The sequence below is a fragment of the Heloderma suspectum genome, chromosome 5 (assembly GCF_057233095.1).
Source record: "Heloderma suspectum isolate Gila_16-S chromosome 5, 16-S_ref, whole genome shotgun sequence".
In the NCBI taxonomy this organism is placed as follows: Eukaryota; Metazoa; Chordata; class Lepidosauria; order Squamata; family Helodermatidae; genus Heloderma; species Heloderma suspectum.
In genome coordinates this window covers 85,045,278-85,066,624 of record NC_139462.1, presented here as the reverse complement: position 1 = coordinate 85,066,624, position 21,347 = coordinate 85,045,278, and the positions used below count along the sequence as shown (strand labels likewise).

Sequence of the window (21,347 nt, the reverse complement as noted above, 5' to 3'; positions counted from 1 at the left end):
AGTATGCGTTAACCTGAATTAATACAGGTATTAAGTCAAAGAGGTAAATGAGCATGCGAGGGGAGCTGGGGCCGCACTGAGTAGCCCCATCCCTGACATCACATAGCTCCACCCTTAGATATCCACATGTACAGCATGGAGGTCTGCAGGGACATGCTTTCATGCATATAGCTGTACACACAGAGGCTTGTATGCAATTCAGAACCCTGATAGCACAGGGTTCCAAAATGTGTGGAAGCCTCTCTGTGTACAGCTGTCCAGACACCTGTGAGCGGACATACATGACATCAAGGGTGGGGCTACTTGGCATGGCCCAGGCCCCACTCATGTGTTGTGAATACTACTTTTAGTTAATATCTCAATAAGGGCGTCCTTAAGATCTTTCACCAGGGAGGTACCCAGGCATACTAATCGTTGTGCAACCCACCTTAAGTGCTGGACAATAGCACAGATAAGCAGGGAATTATAGCTAGCATCAAAGATCTACATGGCTGATATCCTTTTGGTAGTTAACCTGGAGGAGGATATTGACTACAATAGGAGGTTGACTGGGGGAGAATGCTATTAATAGGAAGCATTTTTCTATGTCACCAAGTGGAATAATAGGTCAGTATTCTAGATTAATAGGATAAGATGAAAAGAGCACTGCAGACAGCAGCTGTTCATGGGTGCCTAAGAGGGATATTTGTAGTAGTGTTACCTTATTCAAACTGGTGCCCCATATATAAGGGAGGCTCATGCCTTGACTTAAAGACATTGGAATCAATGAAACCAAGAGCTTACCACTTCCCTCATGCTCTAAAGAATTAAAAGAGGTTGTGGATTTCTTTGTATCTGAAGGAGGGTTCTTCTTGTAAACATATGAAAACCCTATAGGGAAGTTCCAATGAAAACTGCATGGAGTCCGTCCTTCAGCAAGTTTCTGGGCAATATACAACGCTGCTCAAGGGCCAGCAGGACCTACACTTGTGCAACAGGGATTTAGCATTTGAATAGGACCTGGAAATAAGCAGAAAGGCTTGTTTCTAGAATGAGGCATTATGTGAATGAGCTCACATAATGGAGCTACGCTGACCTGTCCCAATATGGAAACAAGTGTTTCTGCTAGTTTTGGAGCTCATTGTATGAAGTGCTAAATCCCTGCTGTGCAGTCTGGTGTAGTGGCTAGAGAGTTGGACTGGGAGTTGGGAGATCCAGGTTCTAGTCCCCACTCAGCCATGGAAGCTCACTGGGTGACTTTGTGGCCAGTCACAGACTCTCAGCCCAGCCTACCTCACAGGGTTGTTGTTGAGAGGCTAAAATGGAGAGGAGGAGGAGGAGATTATGTACACTGCCTTGGGTTCCTCAAGGAGGAAAAAAGTCGGGATATAAATGAAATAAAGAAATAAATAGCGGTGGGTCTTGCTTGCACAACAGAATTGGCAGGAGCATGGCAGCCTTGAGTGTCCAGTACAACAAGTATGTCAGACTGCTGTGGCCTTCAAACACAGGGATAAGAATAAGATTCTCAATGAAGGAAGTTTTCAGAACAAGATCTATCCATATGAGACTGATGACTATGGATGTACAGAAGTTTAAAAATCCATTCTGTCAGCGTTTTACAGATTGTCAGGCGTCTTTCGTTCCATCATCCACTCATTGATGGAATCAGACTTTTTTTAGTGATGTGTGATACTTGTATTCCTGTTTGCAAATGTGCATTTGTGTAAATCCCCCAAACTTAAAACAAACAAACAAACAAACAAAAAACAGCCTGCAAGTCTATGGAATCCACACTATTCAGAAAAAGCTGGTCTCCTGCAGAATCCTCAAATCAGATTCATAGAAATACAAACTTATTTGAATCCACTGCAGATTTCTCTGACATCCCTCCTGATGACTAAAACAGAAGGAATGGTCTTGTGGGTCTATGGCTATGAGTAGAAACAGAAGATAAGAACTTTTAGATAGGACTATATCTCTCAGGATGTTTACAGAAATCCTGACAACTGTGGAATTTGTCTCCTGTAAACAGAAGGGCTTCTTCCCTCTGCGGAAGGCTTCTGATCCAGTAGATGAATCCCACTGAAGGTGATTTCTTGATTCTTCCTCTCCCTGCAGCTCCCTATACTCCCTGTAAATGTACTCCAGTAGGTTGTGGGACCCTCCACCAGGGTGGAAAGTGGAACTAGGGGCTGTGAAGGGAGGGGAAATCTCTTCCCTTCCCTCTCAACCAGCAGGAGTATTCTGAGTGGAACTCCACGCAAGGGATGTTACTGCCGCCCGAAGCAAAGTGCGGATCTAACCCTGGGAGTTTTATAAGGAAAATGCTTAGAAACAAAGTTATTTTACAAGATGACTGTGAAGCATTTTAATGCATGTGCAACATACTTTAAGCACTGGAAACTAATGGAACCTGCATAAGAACCATATCTTTTGTAAGTGATGTAACTACCTTTTGCATATAGATGCAAATATAGATATGAAGTGTATCATGAGGGGCAGTCTTTCATAATTTTGAAATTGATCCTTTATCATATCAGCCCTAGAGCACCAAACTAGACATGGCATTAATTGTGTGGATGCAAATGGTATTTCTCCCTCCCCCACCACCATGGTCCCACCAAAAATTACCTTCCCCCGCCATAAAAAGCTTCATTGGTTCCAGTGGAATCCCACCCACATTCCAAATGGCAGCTTGGGAGGTGGTGATTTCATTGGGATCATTGTGGAGAAGGAAAGGATTACATTCTCTTACTCCACCCCCTGTGGCCCCAATGGTGCTGAGACTGCTTCCTGACTACTGCAGTTCGAGAGGCAGAAAATGTAACATCTTTTAAATGCCTCTTGAAAACACAGCTTTTCACACAGGCTTTCCCTGGGCTGTAACTGCTGCTATGTTGTACTTTGGTTTTATGTGGTACTTTTAACCTTTTAACAGTTTTATATTATGTCTTGTGAAGTTGCATTTTATGGTTTTAATTGTGAACTGCCCAGACAGCCTTGGCTATTGGGCAGTATAAAAATGTAATTAATAAATAAATACATACATATATACATACATACATACTATTTATGTAATAAAAATGAGTACATCAATTGCATTTGCACAAGTAATGCCATGTCTGTTTTGGCTCAAAGTTCCAACATGAAGAATACAACTATTCTGTCTGGGACATCATTCATATCTATTCATAGATATGAATAGTTCATGCTTATATCTTCCTTCTCAACTTTTATAACAATAAAGTATAAGAAAAATCTTTCTTAGCTTTACTTCAAATAGTCATGTTCACCAAGGCTTTTCAGATGACAAGAAAACAAACATAATTTTTAATGCTAAACAAGTGCTTCCCTTTATCCAGCAATCATGCAATATCATGTTTCAAGGATGGGAAAGAGCCACCTTAATATGGACATGGGGGAGGGGGAGGTGTACTGCTGGGAAGGGGAGATAAGAACAGTGCTTGTGGCTCATAAATTAGAGCAGGGTGTGTGTGTGTGGTGGTGGGGAGTCAGGTTGTTGCATATGTCATATAGTCACATCTCTATACCTTCCAAGCCAGAAAAGATGCTAGATTGGGGCAGAGGGGCTGATATTTAAATTTTCTCCATGACAAATCTTTCTGTTTGAATACTGCAATAAAACCATATTTCCCTGTCTCAGGAGTTAACTTGGGGAAAGACAGAGCCTGGGTTCAAATTCCCACTTCGCCATGAAGCTCACTGGGTGCTGTTCAGTCATTAAGTCGTGTCCGACACTTCGTGACCCCATGACCATAGCGGCCAATCCCTGACTCTCAGCCTAGCCTACTTCACAGAGTTTTAGTGATGATAAAATGGAGAGGAGGAGGATCATGTATGCTACCTTGGGCTTCTTGGAAGAAAGGCAGCATATACATGTAACAAATAAACAAATAAAATTTAAAAATAAAATTAGAAAAATGTAAATTCTCTGAAACAAGTAAGTAGCAACTGTGCATTTGTTGTGCAATAGGACTATCATCTGGAAAGACCCTAGATCCATGATCCCCATAATGAACTGAAATAACTGAAAAGACAAATTACAGGGACCTCAAACTTAAATTGATTTATTTTGGAGAAAGTCTTATCTATATCAGTACGAGTTATTTCTAACTAATTTATTTATGAGTTAATTGCCACTGTGAATAAAAGCAAATATCTTTTTTTTTAAATGTATCTTTCCATATAATGGGCTGCTTTCCTGGATATTTCAAAAGACTCCAAGATGCACAAAATCAGTGTAAATTCACACATTTGCTTTTGATGTGGCACATGTTGACTTTACCAATTCACAACATGTAGAAATTCAAAAGTGACTATCTCCTGGAAAACATTTTCAAGTTACTTTTTTGTCTATCGTGTAAGAACTGAATTACATAAATGTTTCTTTGCATGAACATTTGTTGCTAAAGTCACTTCACGAAGACTTATACATCTTCCAAAACATGTATTAAGATATAAGAAACAAGCCAGAGTTCCCGGTTTGGATGTCATGCTAACCAAGCCAGGGACAGAGAGACTCTGGATTCTTTAACTGCTCCTGCTGGGAGTGACTGAGCTGCATGTACTAGCATGCTGGTTAGCTCACAGCAATCCAGAATTGAACAAAACTCTGGGTTGCTGTGACATGCAAACCAAGCCATACGGTTAGGTTCTTTTGACTTGCTTGCTTGCTCCTGAGCCTAATTTCATAGACAGTGGGACAAAGAGTTGTATTCAGAACTGCCAGAACCAGAAAAAAGAACTCTTCATTCCTTTGCCCTACTATTGGTAGCTGTCTCCAGTCCATGTGCTATATCTGCTAAATCAGAAGCAGCCATACATTGGTTTGCCTCTCCCATTCTTGTTTTTCACATAATACCATAGTATTTATGAAGTAAAATCTTCTACTTGTGTCAGAACAATTACATTCTGGGATATGATCAGGCTGCAAATATATTTTGAATTGTCTATGTTCTCTCTCTCTCTCCCCCCCCCCCCCAAAACGTATCTCAGCCTCTTGCAGTGGTTACATTTCTGGACGCTGATATTCTTAGCCCTACTGAATTATTTGGTTTGGGATAAGAATTTCCCAGCTTTGTTATTGGTGCTGCTCCTTTGTCTTTAAGAAACAGCCTGATAAGAGAAATATAGCAGACTAAGTTTTTCCCTTCACTTTATTTCCATGCTAGGAAAATCTGTACCTGCTTCATTTCTGCTGCTGTTAAAAACAGAGGAGCATGTCTAATTTAAAAGTTGGCAAACCTAACTTATTCTATCAGGAATGGGCAAGCTTTTACTGATAGTATGAGTTTCTGTTAGTGGTTGTTTTGAACAGAAATCTAAAACAGAACTCGCTTTCTTATGATAAAGACATGTACATTTAAGCTTGTTTTTTTTCCAGGAACAAAAGTCTGAAAGCTATATAATGAGTATTTAGTTCATCTTGAAAATTCTGTGGCGCAAGCTGTATTAATGTATGGAACTAATGAAGCTGCCTTAGGTTGTCATATATAACTAGTTCACCTAGCCCACTAATTGTCTACATGGGGCCTTCTCCATGCAAAGCATGAGCTCTACCACTAAACTCTCAATGAAAACAAATTATGAACAATACCTAGGGGGCTGCATGCAGCCCGTGAGCAGTATGTTACCTGATTCAGAACCAACCTGTTTCCTTAACAATTAACTGTAGAAAAATTCATACAAGAAGACTGTTTCCAAATTAATAAAAGAGTTTTGTTTATATGTTTGCGGTGTTTAACTGCATAATAATCTCGTCTCCAGGGCCCAAAGGGCACTTTCCCCATCTACTACATTTCAAATGCTCTCATCAAATAGCAAGCTTAAAGCATGATCAAATGTGTTTTTCAGTCAGCTAAGCCTTCTTTATAAAATATTCTGTGAACTCACACATCTGTTCTCAAATTCAAAAATTTATTTTAAATGTTTTAAAGGAAAGTACAAAGAATACAAGTTAGCCTTTGGAATAAACTTCAGCGCTTTCTTTCTTGCTCTTCTATGAAGGATAACAGATGACATGGACCAAATAAGTCATATGTAGCTAACTTTTCTCCTATGCATTTTTGTAAAATGGCTGATCAAATGTTGTATAGATTGCTTGTGTAACTTATGTAGCTTGGTTGTGCAATCCTATACCTACTTATCTGGGAGTAGGCTGCACTGAACTCAGTGGGATGTACTTCTGACTAGACATGTATAGGACTGCAGTGTTAAGTGATCAATACTAGATGTTGACTTTTCCTGGAAAAGTGGCATTAATTGAACTTGTTCAGAAAGTATTGTCATATTTAAAAAATAAGAGTTGCATAAATATAAAGTTGAAAGAGATGTTGTTTTTCATTTCATACATACGGAAAGACTTACCATTCTCACTGTCGGACTTGTTTTCATGCTCGGTATCAGTTAAAGTGAGGGCTGAGTTGGAACGGCTTGAGAGACAGGAACTGCGGCCTGATTTGACCCCCCTGCCCCAAAGTCTCATGGCATGCTCTGGAGACATCACTCCTTCATTTTCAGTATCAGCATCTGACCCTGCACTGATAGAGTAACCTCTGTGTGGGAGCCCCATTTCAGCACAAAATGCCAGTCCTCTTCGAGTTGCTGGTTCACAAACTCCTAACTGCCTTAGGGTAAAATTCTGTCCTGATTAGGGAAGAAAAAGATAACAAAAGATGAGAAACAATTTTGGGGTTTTTTTGTTAGAAAACAGAATCCTTAAAATAAACACACATTAGCTATACAAGTTTTTCCAGGTTTATCACATAGTCTTTTGTTAAGCTCCACACCAGCTATGGTCAAGTATATCCTTTTTATCTCTGCAGTGACCCCTTTCATTCTCTCCATCTTAGCCATTCTTTATCAACTACTTAAGCACATCAGGAGTTCTCTAAGGTAGAAAAGAAATATAGAAAGACCTGTAAACGAAAAAGAGCTAGTTCAGCATATAGGATTAACCTTATGAAATTGTGAAAGTAATAACAAGTATGTATCAGGATTATCTGTCTCTGTCCTGGCTAAAGTACTAAACAGGATATTTTCTCATCCAGATGCCACATGCCATAAGAAAATTTTGCTTCCCTAAAGAATAAAAAAATCATTAGATTAGAATAAGGGCTCAGTTTATCTTTATTAAATCTTCCTGCTTTAGCTGAATGCCTAAAAGCAAATAAGTACATTATTTTTCCTGAAAAAGAACATGCAAGACTCTAGCAACTGATGATTGCTATTCCTAGACTTTCAATTTTTGGTTTGATAGCTTAGTCGAGTCAAATGCAAATCAGATATATATTTTTAAAAATTTTAAGTTTGATGTTTTCCAGAGAGAGAGGGGGTCAGGTGTGTCTTGTTTTTGAGGAACATAATTTATTTTATTGTTTATTTATTTATTATTTACTATATCTGTATGCTGCCTTTAAGGAAAACCCTCTCAAAACAGCTTCCAAAATGTGATATAAACACAGTAATAAAAACCAGCTAAAACTAAATATACTGGCCAGTAAAATACACAACTCCAATAAACAGATGAGACACACAACTGAATGTTAAATGGTTAAATAAATCAGGTGTAATACATTTTATTTATTTATTTTATTTATTTCATTTCTATACCGCCCAATAGCCGAAGCTCTCTGGGCGGTTCACAAAAATTAAAACCAAACAACACACAATAAAACAATTTAAAATATATAGAACATTAAAACCACAATATAACAATACAACCACAATAAAACCTAGCAGCAGTACAGGAGTTTAAAATACAGATTTAAAACAGCAAAGATAAAAATTTCGAAAGCTAAAATGCCTGGGAAAATAAATACATTTGAGACATCTAAGGGCAGAATCCTATGGCTGCTAGTGAGCAGCTCAACAGCCATAGGATAGGCCAGTTTCCGGGAACCGACCTCAGAACCCATGCTTCGAGGTCAGTTCCCTGAGAACTGAGCTTTACCCCTCCCGCCGCCTCGTAGGCAGAGCGGCAAAAACAGGGCGTTCCAGGGCGGGGAAGTTGGAAATGCCGGTACGACACATCCTATGTGTCATCCAGCTGCCGCTTCCCACGCTCTGAGGTCCCACAACTAGACAGCTGAAATCAGCTGTCTAGTCGTGAAAGCTGGGCGGGGGGAGCAAGGAGGAGATCTGCTCCTCACCACTCCTCCCGCCCTGCACTGGATAGGTGGTCGCCCCTGGGTTTGGAGGTGACCCAGATAGGATTGCTCCCTAAGAGTATTTAAATTACAGTATTTAAAAAACATTGCTTTAGTAAATACTGTATTTTCATCTTGCTTTTATGTCTTCAAATCCTCAGGCATACGGTGTGATATATACATCACTGGCATGCTCATTCCAGCTCTTTCAGTGCTAGTCTGCACCAGCCTTCCCCAACTTGGTGCCCTCCAGATGTTTTGGACCAACTCCCAACAGTCCCAGCCAGCATGGCCAATGGTGGGAGAATGCAGGGAGCTGGGAGATCAAAACATCTGGAGGGCACCAGGCTGAGGAAGGCTGATCTATGCTATGAAGCTTAGGAGCAACAGCATCATATTGCTAGAACCGTCACGTCAGCTGTGCTCTTGGTGCTGCTCCTATGTGAGATCAAACAAGTGGGAATGTGAGACAGGGTCTTTTGAGTGGTGGTACTAAGATTGAGGGATACCCTCTCCTTAGAAATCTGTCAAGCCCCTTTTTGTTTTAGTCTGCCGAAGATGTTTTCATTTTAACATCCTTTTAATGTTTGAATTTAGTTTGTCCATTTGCTGCCTTGTGCTTTTAATCTGGTCTACTTTTATTGTTGCTTTATACTTCTTCTTATTTACTTATTTAATTTTTTGTAAGTTGTTTTGTGTGTTTTTAATAGAAAATGGGGTATACATTAATAACTTTTTCAAAAGCCATTTTCTAGCAAGAATTCTAGTGATCTTACTAGATATGTTGTGTATAAATGTATGTAAATACATACACACAAGCACAATGCAAAAGAATGACAGGAGTCTGAAGAGCTAGATGCATAGAAGAATAAATGGTTCATGAAATGCAAAAGGAGTTAATGCCCCAGACCTTGACAGCTTTCAAGTGTGCCAGTTAATTACTTTATTGCTGTGGTCATATCAGTTGTTGCAATCAGTTTTATCCCAGTCAGAATTGTAAATGGATTCTGACTACGACACTCATAAATAATGAAAAACAGTTGCTGCAATTAACTACAAATCAAATAGTACTTATCATTGAGTTGTGAATAAATAACAGAACAAAAATGCATGGAGGGAGAAAAGGCAACTGTCACAGCAGTAAATAGCCATACTGGTGAGTAAATTGTGTGAAGGCTATTAGAGAAGATGAATCAGTAAACAATCAACTGTTTAAATAAGAACCATGCTATGTAGCTTATCAAAGTTTGTGCAAATGCTGAAATGTACGATTCTCTTCACATTTATTAAACACTTACATGTCTTTAGTACAATTTAGCCACTGTGCAATATTCCTAAGTTTAGAACTGCTAAGAACTATAGTAGTGTTTGGTTGTAGTAGCAAGAATAGGAAAATGTTTCCAGACATGCATAGCCTCAATTCTGCATGGCTATTTAAATTCATAATAGAGAAATTATTATTTCTCTAGACAGTAAGCTACACAGTCTGAACAGTTAGTTATCATTATATTATATTTTATTTCTTTTTATTTGATTTTATTGGCTTAAAATTATTTTTAGGCCACATTTAAGGGTAAGATTTGAACTCACAGCGTTACTTCCATCTTGCAGGGGTGGGGGACCCATTCAGACTGTCTGCCCCAGGAAACTGATGGAATCCAATGGATTTCTAAATGCTCTTGGGTATTTCTAAATGCTCACCAGCTCTCTCCAGTGGAGAGAGCTGGTGAGCCAGCCAAGGCCCTAGTCTCACTGTGGAACAGTGAGATACAGAGGGCCATCGACTTGATTGCACCCGAGTGCCCTCTCCAGCACTGTAGAGCCTGCTCCGCTCCTTAGTATACTGGGGAGCTGTGATCAGTGAAAAAGGCTGGATGTCGGCTAGAGCGCAAATGGCATAAAACTGGAAGCAAAGATGACCGATCACACTCTATAGCACATAATCATGCCTATTGTGTGGCGGTGCAGGCAGCAAAGAAGGCCTATTTTGCTGCATCCATTGCGTCCGCAAGTAGCCATCCAGCAGCGCTCTTCTTGGGACTGGGATACCTGAGAGAGCGCCTTCTCCCTTACAAGCCTGTCTGGTCACTGCGGTCATCAGAGAGCATGCTCCTGGTGGTTCCAAATGGACCTATGGCCGGTTGGAGTCCACCTGGAAAGGAACCTTCAGTGTGACGGCCCCCTTTCTTTGGAACTCCCTGGCCCCGGAGGTCAGGCAGGCACCAACATTATGATGCTTCCGGCACCTCCTGAAAACAGTTCTGTTCCAGGAATAATTCTTTAAATGACCAGCCATGTTTTTATTGGCATTTTGTTTTTTAAAAAATTAATATGGTGTTTTAATCTTTTATCTTTTTTACTATTGTACTTCTTGTGTTCACCACTCAGGAATCTGTTTGGATGGGGAGCGGTATACAAATGTTTTAAATAAATTAAATAAATAAAAAAAACCCTCTCAGGGTGGCATACAATAAAAAAAAAACTATACAAAACAGATACAACAAAATTCAATATCTACATATTCATAAAAAGGTCAATAAAAGCAAAGTTTACTGATTAGAAAATTAATAAAAACAGAACAGAATGCTATTGTAGGTATACCACGGTGGCCTACATTCCTTGAAACATGCAGGGGAGAATTTACTTCAAAAATATTTCTTGGTTGCCTTTCTGGGCAGGAGCCCTTCCAAGGTGGTGTACAACAGTAACATTCACAGAAAACACCAGCATAAGACAAAACCTACAACACACAATTGCAGCTGGAACCCTATCTGATAAAACATAATCAGGCGAAGGCCAAAGAAAACAAGTAAGTTTTCAGGGCCTTCCTAAAAGCCTGCAATAATGGGGCCTGGCGGACTCCCAATGGCAACTCATTCCAGAGGTGTGGGGTCAATGCAGAAAAGGCCCTCTCTTGTGTACTCGTCCACCTAACTGCCCTCAAAGGTGGGCAAGTGAGAAGGCTGAAGGCCTTCAAGAAATTTCGCCCCAAACTGACTTTGAAGTCAAAACCAGCACTTTAAATTGGGCTCAGAAACACACTGGTAACCAGTGCAGCTGGTGCAGTATCTGTTGCATCAGGCAAGTGTATCATTAGCTTTACTGTATCTTTACTGAAAGCAGTAAAGGATCACCTAAAATCTACCATAGGGCAAGAAAGACTTTACCATACTGTTATATTCTCAGAAGAAAGCAAGCTGGCTAGGCAAATCTCTTTTGACAATTCAGTTGAAAAATGTGCAAAAATGAAAGCAAGTATTATATGAGTCGTTAATTATATTAATATTTTTGTTTGAATTATGGAAATATTTGGTAATTTCTGCTCTTAATATTAATAATCGTGATTATATTCCATTTGTATTACTTTGAAGTAGATTAAATAAGGTAGATAAATTTGTTAAAAAACATGAAAACCTTTTGCTAGATAGGCAAACTATTTGCCTGCCTAATTAATTGGCATTCAAGTTACTAATGAATTTATTTATTTATTTATTTATTTCTATACCGCCCAATAGCCGAAGCTCTCTTGAATTCATGAATTCAATCATAATTAAATACTAGATATTAAACTATAGAATATATTGTTTATGTCGATATTCCATGTAGTTAAATATGCTATGTTATCTATCAACAACATTTGCAGGGAAGTACAGAAGGAGGGATGGAAGGCTATGTTTTATGCCTGGGTTCTGGGTTACATCACTGTGGCCCAGGGGGCATATAGGTGACAAGGAATGGTTTGTTCAAAATATCTGATGCTCAGACTGCAGCAGTTCTTTCAGAGAAAACTGAATAAGGGCGGGGGGGGGGGGAGCTGTAGAAAAGGCTAGTAGAAAAGAAAAAGGCCACTAGGTAAGATGACTGGTTGCTCACTCATCCCAAATTCCTAGAGAATAGCCTAGGAACATTCATATGGCCAAAGTGTGATCCAAGGAGGACATGAACAAATGTCACACTGAATGCATGTTACATCCTCAACAGCAACAGCTAGTTTATTGTTTTGTCACTTTTCCAGATCACTATTCAGTGCTTGAAGAGAATGGGTGCTGATCAGGGATTTGGGTGAGTGACAAGGGGCTCAACCAGTTCACCAGGCACCTAGCTGTAATAATTTCTATATTTTTATAATTTTAATTTTGTTTTGTATTTGATTCTGTGCAAATCTTAGAGAATGTTTTTAATAAAACAACATAAAAGGAAACAAATAAAACATGTTCACTTCCCCCACAGTATATTGTCCATTGCATTTTGAATTAGAAAGAGCAAAAAGGGAAAATGTACTGTCATGAAGTGTAAGATGAATAGATGGATGAGATTAAACTTAAATCTTGTAGATTATGACTTGTCCTTCAGGCTCAAAGTTCCAGCAAGGCAAGGGAAAGCACATTTATCAAAGAAAAGAGAAAACAATAGACAAGACACAAGGCTATTATATTATGCAACTTTGGAATAATGTTTGCGAGGCATCTCTTTTACTTGCAGGATGAGCTAAACCACATCAAATGTGCATGCATATGATCATCACAGCACTTGCTCTAATCCTTAAAGTAGATCTCCTATAGAATCCTGTATTATTCGGCCTTGCATTATATACACCCCCGTTATCAGAGTTAACATCTTTTTGTAACTTCTTTTCCTCGTGCATTTTTTCCACTCCTGTTCATAAAACCCTTTTCAGACTTCAGCCATACCCTTTTACTCCTGTTTGTAATAATATACTACAGGAATGAAAAATGGAAAGGATGGACTGAAAAATGAAAAGTGATACCCGCCGGACAACCAGACGGGTATCGCACGCGTGTAGTTCCTCCTGGCGCGAGGTGGGTGGCTTTGCGCTGCTACTGGGCCTATAGGCCCAAGGTTTGTTGGGTGAGCCACTAGGACCTCCCCCGCCTTTTCCATATCAGTGGTGATTGATGAGGTATTTGTTTGGAGGGAGGGAGCTGGGCGGCTTTGCCCCCCCTTTGTGTGTGTGTTAGGCTGTGGCTGCTAGGACCCAGCGGGGCTATTGTTGGTAATTTTTCTGGGTCTGTAAGTCCGAGGTTTGCCAGGTGTGCCTATTCAGGCCCACTCATACAACAGCTGAAGCGAGGGGGGGGGGGCTATTGGTGGCAATCCCTGGGCTGCCTTTTTACACCCCCCCCTTCCCTATAGTACTTGCCTGTGTTTAGCCCTGCCAGGATGCCACCTAAGAAGGGAATTGGGGGGGGGAGGCCCCTTGCCTCCCCCAAACGACATTTTCACAGGGCTGATTCATCCTCCTCTGAGGATGGTAGCCCTATGGTGGCCATGCTTCTCTCCAGGTTTGAGGCAGCAGAAAGGGGGATTTCTGCTCCACTTACTCTTCTTCAGCAGAGCATTAGGAGTACGGGGTCGAGGTTGACTAAGAAGCAGACTCAGAGGAATCTTCTGCTTTCAATTTCAGGAAGGTTGGATGCTCTGGAGGCATCTCCTAGCTCCATTCCAGTGCAGGTTGCTGAGCTGTCGGACGTTTCTTTGGCCTGTGACCAAGTGCAAGAGCTGGCATTAGTTTCTGTTCCAGTTCCGGTTTCCAGGGAGTCTGCCTCCACGTCAGTAGGCACAGCAGCACGTAGCCTGAGCCAGGTCCCAGATTCTCCTGCGATAACACCTCTGGGTCAAGGTGAGGGGGTAATGCCTGGGTCTCCTGCCCCTCAGCAGGGGTCTGGCCCATTTATGCCTTGGATGTCTGCAATGGATTGTTCCTTTCCTCACAGAGGAGATGTTCCCACTGCTCAGGTCTTTTGGCCTATGCTACTGCCTACTAGGGGTTTGTCCAGTGTTTCCGGCACAGCTGTTCCCATGGTGACATTGGTCGGGGCCTCCTCTGGTGTCACTTTGCATTCCGGGTGTGCCCTAATGGGCATTAACCCCCCTTCCTCTCCTGTGTCTGGTGAGTCAGGAGCTGCAGTGGGGAGCGGTTCTGTTCCGCTTCTGCCACTTTCAACAGTTACTGCCTCTATGGGGAACCATTCCTGAGCCCGCTTCTCAGCAGTTATCCTCTGCTGCTGCACTTGCACAGCAGTGTAGCATGGCCGTATGGCCAGTGACCCTGTGGCTTCTGTGGTGGCCCCCGTTGCTGGCAACAATCCTTATGCCAAGGTTAGTGATGAGGAAATCCTGACAGGCAGTACTGTTGCTCCCCTCAGGTATCATCTCTTGCTCCCTTCAATATCTAGGGAGAAGATACTGAAGGGTGAGTTTGCAGATGTATTCTTCTTGTTATTCCAGGCATCGGAATCAAAAGACAAGAAGTCCAGCGAGAAAGAACAGGAGCAGTTAGGCACAAGAAGATTTCTTGTACCTGGGCAAATTGGTTGCCTGGTTTCCTCATCTACATGGGTATTATACAGCAGAAATAACCAGAGCGGGGTTGGGTCCTGACCAAATATTTGGATATTATTTATAGGGCCTATACGGAATATGAGGGCGGGGCATGGCTGGCATATGATGAATCATTTCGTATGCGGGACGCCCTTGACCCCACCCTGCGTTGGGATGCGAAGGGCCATGACCTGTGGCCCCAGTTCATGACCCCAGTGAGGCCAGGCTTTGGGGACAGGTCGGACAGTGGCCACTTATTATCCAAACAGCAGCCCACTTCAGCCTTTAAGGCCGGCGCGGGGCAGGTGGTTCAACACCGCTTGATCTGTTGGAAGTTTAGTGCCTGCGGCGGCTGCTCTCAAACCTCTTGCATATTCCAGCATGAGTGCTCTATGTGTGGGGGACAACATGGTTGTCTTAATTGCCCCAGGGCCAGCGGATGGTGGGGAGCAGGCCGGGACAGGCAGGCCAATAGGATACAAGGTGGGGGGGACCCCTCCAAAAGGGTCCCAGCCTGGTTAAATTGCAGTCTATTTCATGCCTCCTGAGGCAGTACCCACTGTGGGAAGATGCTGTTTATTTAGAGAAAGGGTTTGCAGAAGGATTCCGGATTCCTTTTCAGGGCCAGCGTCGTGCTCAGTTTTCATGGAACCAGAAATCCATTGCGTGTTTTGAACATCTGATCAGGGGAAAAAATCCAGAAAGAGGTGGCCGCTGGCAGGGTCACTGGCCCATTCACTACACCTACTATTCCCAACTTGACAGTGTCTCCCCTGGGTATTGTACCTAAAAAGGCCCCTGGGGAATACAGGCTGATCCATAACCTGTCTTTTCCTAAAGGTGGATCTGTGAATGATGCTATTCCAGAGCACCTTTGTTCCATACACTATGCATCCTTCGATTCTGCAATTTCTATGGTAAGGGCCTGTGGTCGTGGGGCCCTCATGGGCAAATGCAATATTAAATTCTCATTTTGTTTTTTCCCTATCTGCCCTGATGATTTTGATCTTTTAGGGTTCTGTTTTCAAGGCCAATTTTATGTTGATAGAGCTCTCCCTATGGGGTGCTCTATTTCCTGTGCTATGTTTGAGAAAATCAGTTCATTTTTGGAGTGGGCCCTTAGAGATAAGACAGGATTGCAGAATACGGTACATTACTAGGATGACTTTTTATTTGCTGGTCCCTGGGATTCTAACCAGTGCCAAGGCAGAGTTTTCTGCCTTGGCAGAGGAACTGGGTGTTCCTTTGGCCCCAGAGAAAACTGAGGGCCCCTTATCTGTCATGTTTCTTGGGATTGAGTTAGATTCTGTAGCTCAATCTTGTAGGCTCCCCAATGATAAACTCTCGGCCTTGCGAGAAAGGATCTCTGCGGTGTTGAAAGCTAAGAAGGTGACACTTCATACCTTACAGGAAGTTGTTGGACATCTTAATTTCTCTTGCTGGGTGGTAGCAACTGTTAGGGCATTCCTGTGGCGCCTGTGTAGTGCTATGCAAGGTCTACGGTTCCCTCACCACCATGTCAGAGTAACTGCTGCTATGAAGGCAGACATGCAGGTATGGCTGCGCTTCCTGGACCAATTTAACGGTATTTCTTTCTGGAGGCGGGAACTATTATTGGAAGCTGAACTTCAGATACAGTCTGATGCGTCAGGTGCCTTTGGTTTCGGAGTCATTTTCTGGGATCGATGGTGTGCCAGGCCATGGCCGGTGGACTGGTTAGCTGCTGGTGTAGGTAGAGATCTTACCTTTTTAGAATTCTTTCCCATTTACATGGCTGCACACTTGTGGGCAGAGCAACTGTCCAACTCTTCAGTGCACTTTTGGTGTGACAACCAGGCCACAGTTCAGGCGATTAATCCCCTGTCATCCTGTAATCCTAGAGTAATGGTTTTGGTTAGGGCATTTACTTTGCAATGTCTCCAGTTTAATATCTTGTTCCGGGCCTGACATATCCCTGGCTTGGATGACGCTATTGCTGATGCTTGTTGCGTAACCCGGTACAGAGGTTTTGGGACCTTGCTGCCTGGGCGCAGGAACTGCCAGAGACCATGCCAGTCGAGCTTTGGGAGATTGGCGGGATGAGGCCGAGCAGGCCATGCTGCAGTCTGTAGCACCTAGCACGAGGGCTCCTTACTTCAAGGCAGGTAGGGAGTTCTTTGTTTTCAGGGATTCCTTGCAGCTGCTGCAGGTTTGGCTCATTCTGGTAGCACAACTGTTGCAGTTCTGAGTTCATGCCTTTCGGCTCGGACCATTGGCAGAAAACTTTCAGCTCTTGCCTTTTGGTCCAAGCTGAAGGGGGTGCCCGATAACACTGTTGACTTCAGGGTGAGGCTAGCTCTTCAGGGCTGGGCACGGACATCTCCTGCAATACCTGATACTCGGCTTCCTTTGGCGCCGGATATATTGCTGGCACTGAAGGGACAGTGGACATCTTTACGTCACTCTCCATATGAGGCTACCCTTTTCCATGCCACAGCTTTGACGGCATTTTTCGGAACATTTCAAAATTGGTTGTGGCCGCCAAGGGTGATCTGTCCGGGCGAGCGTTGTAATTTAAGGATATTCAGTTTACATGATCAGTTGTGCACATCCATTTGCGGAGGTCTAAGACCGATCAGTCTGGGAGAGGAGTGCAGTTAGGGGTGCACGAAAGCCACTTACCTGGTCTCGCAGCTTGCTTCGCGGCGGGGGGGAGGTGCTTCGCTGCTCCCCCCGAAATTCAGGCCGGGGAGGAGGCGCCTCGCCTTGCCCGGCCGCAAAATAAAAAGTAAAAAAAAAACGCCCCCGTGATAGGCTACGTGACGATTAACGTAGCCTATCACGGCTAGATCTGCAAAGTCAGCCGTGATAGGCTATGTTAATCGTCACATAGCCTATCACGGGTGACTTAAAAAAAAAAAAAAGCGTGTACGCAAATGGCAGCCCCCATAGGGAGCCGCCATTCGCGTTCCTTATTTGGTCGCTGTAGTCTACGTAAATCTTTACGTAGACTACGGCGAAAATAAGGGCAACGCAAATAGCGTTGCCCTTATTTTCGCCGTAGTCTACGTAATCTTTACGTAGACTACAGCGACCAAATAAGGAATGCAAATGGCGGCTCCCTATGGGGGCCGCCTTTAGCCGTACGCTTTTTTTTTTTCAAGTCACCCGTGATAGGCTACGTGACGATTTACGTAGCCTATCACGGCTGACTTTGCAAATCTAGCTGTGATAGGCTAAGTTAATCGTCACGTAGCCTATCATGGGGGCGTTTTTGTTTTTTTTTACTTTTATTGGAATGGCGGCGGCGGCAGCCGGTCGAAAGACCGGCTGCCGCCTCTGCCCCTGTCGAAGACCTGACGAACCGCCGCCAGGACCCGCCGCCAGGAGGGACATTCAGGAAAGGTAAGTCCCATCCCGGGGGGGGGGGTGCGGGGTGCGGGGAGAATTTCTCCCCGAAACTACTTCGGGGGGCCGAACACGTTGGCACTCGGCCCCCTGAAGTTTCGGGGAGAAATTCTCCCCCATCCCTAAGTGCAGTTGTCTCTTTTCCCTGCCACTCGGAAAGGGTTATGCTTGGTGGAGGCTCTAGGGGCATTCCTCAATGTTTGATAGGGACGTCAGAGAAATCCGCTGCGGATTCAAATGAGGCCAGATTCTTTGGAATCCGGCCTCAGGAATCCGCAGCGGATCGGGACCACTTACCTCCACTCCAGGAGGAGTGGAGGCGGAACGGCACTCAGCTTCTTGCCAGCCAGAGCCGTTTGCCTCCTCCCTGTCCCTGCCAATTGCCATGTCTTTTCTTATATGGATACATAGACTTAGATGCAAGATTCATGACTCTATTTGCGTCTACGTCTATGGGCACATCCTGCCGATTGCCTTTTTTTTTTTTTTAACACATGGCAATCGGCAGGGACAGGGAGCAGGTGAATGGCTCTGGCTGGCAGGAGGGAAGGTAAGTGACCCCCAAGCCAGTCCCCCCCCCTCAGAATCCTCACGGAGTGGAGCCGCTCTGGAGGATTCCGCGGGGGGAGGAATGGATCGCCTCCCCCCCCCATGGATTCCCCACTGGAACAGACGGTGGGGAATCCATACACCCCTAATGTTTGAGGGGACTGGCGCAGCCCCATTTTCTGTCATAGCTACTCTGCCCCCCTGACCAAATACCATTTCTGGACTGTCATGAAGCTGGCCTTGAAGGGTCTTGGTTTAAGTGCATTCCGTTTTTGTTCGCATTCTTTCCGTATTGGGGCTGCTTCAACTGCCGCAGCTATTGGCTTCACAACAGACAAGGTGCAGTCGGTGGGTAGGTGGCGCTCCAAGGCCTATAGAGCCTATGTGAGGCTGCTACCTGGGCCTTAGTTCTTATGTTGTTGTTCTCACATGTTCACTTTTGTTTCCTAGATTGCTGGAATGCTCAGGGGCCAGTGCGTGTGCTTATCTGTGGGCACAGCATAGTCTTCTGGGCCGGACGGAAGGCCTCCTGGTCAAGCTGTGGATTCCAGCTCAGACTCAGCCAGTATGCCAACATTCAGTGGTTGGGCATGCATTGGGAGTGCCTCCTGCCTCCATTATTCCAGCACGGTCTGGTTTGTGTTCCCCCACAGGTTGTGCTGTTATACTTCGGGGGGAATGATTTGGGCTTGCTGAAGGGCAAGGCCCTCATTTTGCAGGCTTTGACCAACTTTCAAGTTATCTGGCATTACTGGCCAGGAGTTTCCATTCTGTGGTCGTGTTTATTGCTCAGACTGGTATGGCATGACGGTTTGGATCCTCAGGTCCTGGATAAGGCCCACAGGAAGGTGAATAGAGAGATAGGTAATGCCTTATTCAGTCAAGGGGATGGGATGTTAGGCATCCTGATATTTCTTACATGCAGAGGGAGCTATATAGGCAAGATGGGGTCCACTTATCTGACAAGGGCCATGATTTGTTTTTGGCCGATCTGCGAAGTGGTTTGCTTGAATGGTTTCAGTGCAGCTGGGGAGAGAACGGCTAAGTAGAGGCTTACCGCCCTCCTGTGGCGGGTATGTGCGGGCACCTTGATGGGTTTTAGGGTTGGTGAGCACTCGGAGGCACCATTTCAGGTGACTGGTAAGGCCGGAGGCTTTCAGCTAAGGATTTTGTGGCCCCAGTTGGGAGACAGGGATTACCTTTGAGGCCAACTCCTCTCATCCACTATGAGTTTTGTGCCACGAGGGGAGGTGACAGGGGAAGGCCTCCCGACCCAAAATTGGGGGTGAATGTTTCACCCAAGCCTACGCCAGGCTACGCTGGCTTTGAGAAGGTGCCCCCTTCACAGATCAAAGAATTTCAATAAATGTGGCCCAGATTTTATTCCAATTACTTGTGTCCCGTCTCTTTATTTCCCCCTCCTTACACCCGCAATAGGTTCATGGTAAGTCTGATTTTCTTTAAGCAGGTGGGAAGGACAACTCACTTCGGAATGTCTAGGAACTATTACATAATTCCAGATGGGAGACTTAGAGCTAAACTGCATGTTACCTTAATACATAGCTTCATAGCTTTAATACAAATCTTCTTTTTCCTTACTCAAAAGTAGGGGGGTCTATAACCTTCTCCCTGCCATGGGGTGGGGGCTGCAATTTGCAGAAGAAAAAAGGCCTCCATTGAAGCAAATGGAGACTTTTCCTATGTAAATTGCAGCCATGCCTCCACCCGCCCCACCACACAACACTAGGATCCCGGTCTGGACTAGGTGTCCTGCACTTACTTTTGAGTAAGAAAGAACAGATATATTGATCCAGAATAGTCTGCAGCACCAACTAATTACCAAGTGATGGATTTGCAAAATGTACTGATAGTGGCATGTCCTGAAAGGCCACCAAGTTTGCTGTTTCCATAATGGAGTGTGCTATAATCCTCTGTGAGATTGCATATACCTTTCCAATACAGTCCCTTATCCACTTTGTTAAAGTGGATTTAGACATAATATTCTCTAGGAAAGACTCTTTAAAGGAAACAAAAAGGTCCTTTTATCTTTCTGATGTGGACCAGATTGTGGGAACTACTGCTACTGTTGGAAGGGTTTGGGGTCTTGAAATGGTGCTTGTGGAGCTTTCATTTGCCACATTTTCCTCCTTCCCTTTCTCACCTTTGCTAAACATTCTGCTCTATTGCATATTGGCTCTCTAAGTATGAAACACTGAGCATGAGAATCTGAGTTGGCATTTTCAGCATGCTTCATCTTGTCCTTCAGTGACTCTGTGGTGTAAAAGGGGTCTCCCAGACGTAGCGTGAGGCCATGTGTGGGAGAGAAGTTGCAGGCACAGGGATGTGCTTTTCCCACTCCACTTTTCCTGAGGAAGTTCCCTTCACAGAACTAGTGGCAGGGAGTGGTCATTCACTGTACCCTTATTTTCCAATAATTTCCCCCTGTTAATTAGGTAGAGGAAGAGATGGAAAAAGATTATTTGCAGGGACTGGAGCCCCTCAAAAGCTGTGCTGTCTGCCACAGCAGGAACTATTTAGAAAAAAAATGCTCCTCCACATCGTGTTATTGTCTGGAAGGGAAAATGCTCTATCTACAGCAGTACGAAGAGCTTTATACATAAGTAAAATGCTCTCCCACCCCACCCACCCACAAACGGAGAATGTTCTGTCCTTGAGATGTCTGCATGTAAGTATGAAGTCACCTAGTTTTCTCATATACATCCTAAACAAAATAATTTCTCTGTGGGGAAAATGCATGAAATTCTGTCTTTAGTTTCCGATACTACCTCACTTTCTAAAAAGAAAACAACTAACGAAGATGGAACACAACAGCATGAAAATAATGAAATATACAACATTTCCAAATATAGAATATATTGGCAAAAAAGACATTAAAATGGGAAAGATTAAGCAAAGACC

The 21,347-nt window shown here is 43.6% G+C and overlaps 1 protein-coding gene and 1 pseudogene across 2 annotated transcripts in view; one reads left to right on the top strand and one right to left on the bottom strand.

Annotated features, from left to right (window-relative positions):
* TENM3 (teneurin transmembrane protein 3) overlaps nt 1–21,347 on the bottom strand; it is a 445,596-nt gene that overhangs the window by 409,575 nt on the left and 14,674 nt on the right. For both annotated transcript variants that reach the window (XM_084856497.1, XM_084856499.1), the window contains exon 2: nt 6,370–6,648. In XM_084856497.1, the coding sequence (XP_084712623.1) occupies nt 6,370–6,648 (279 nt within the window). The remainder of the gene's footprint in view (nt 1–6,369; nt 6,649–21,347) is intronic.
* LOC146344068 (uncharacterized) lies at nt 13,431–19,473 on the top strand (annotated as a pseudogene).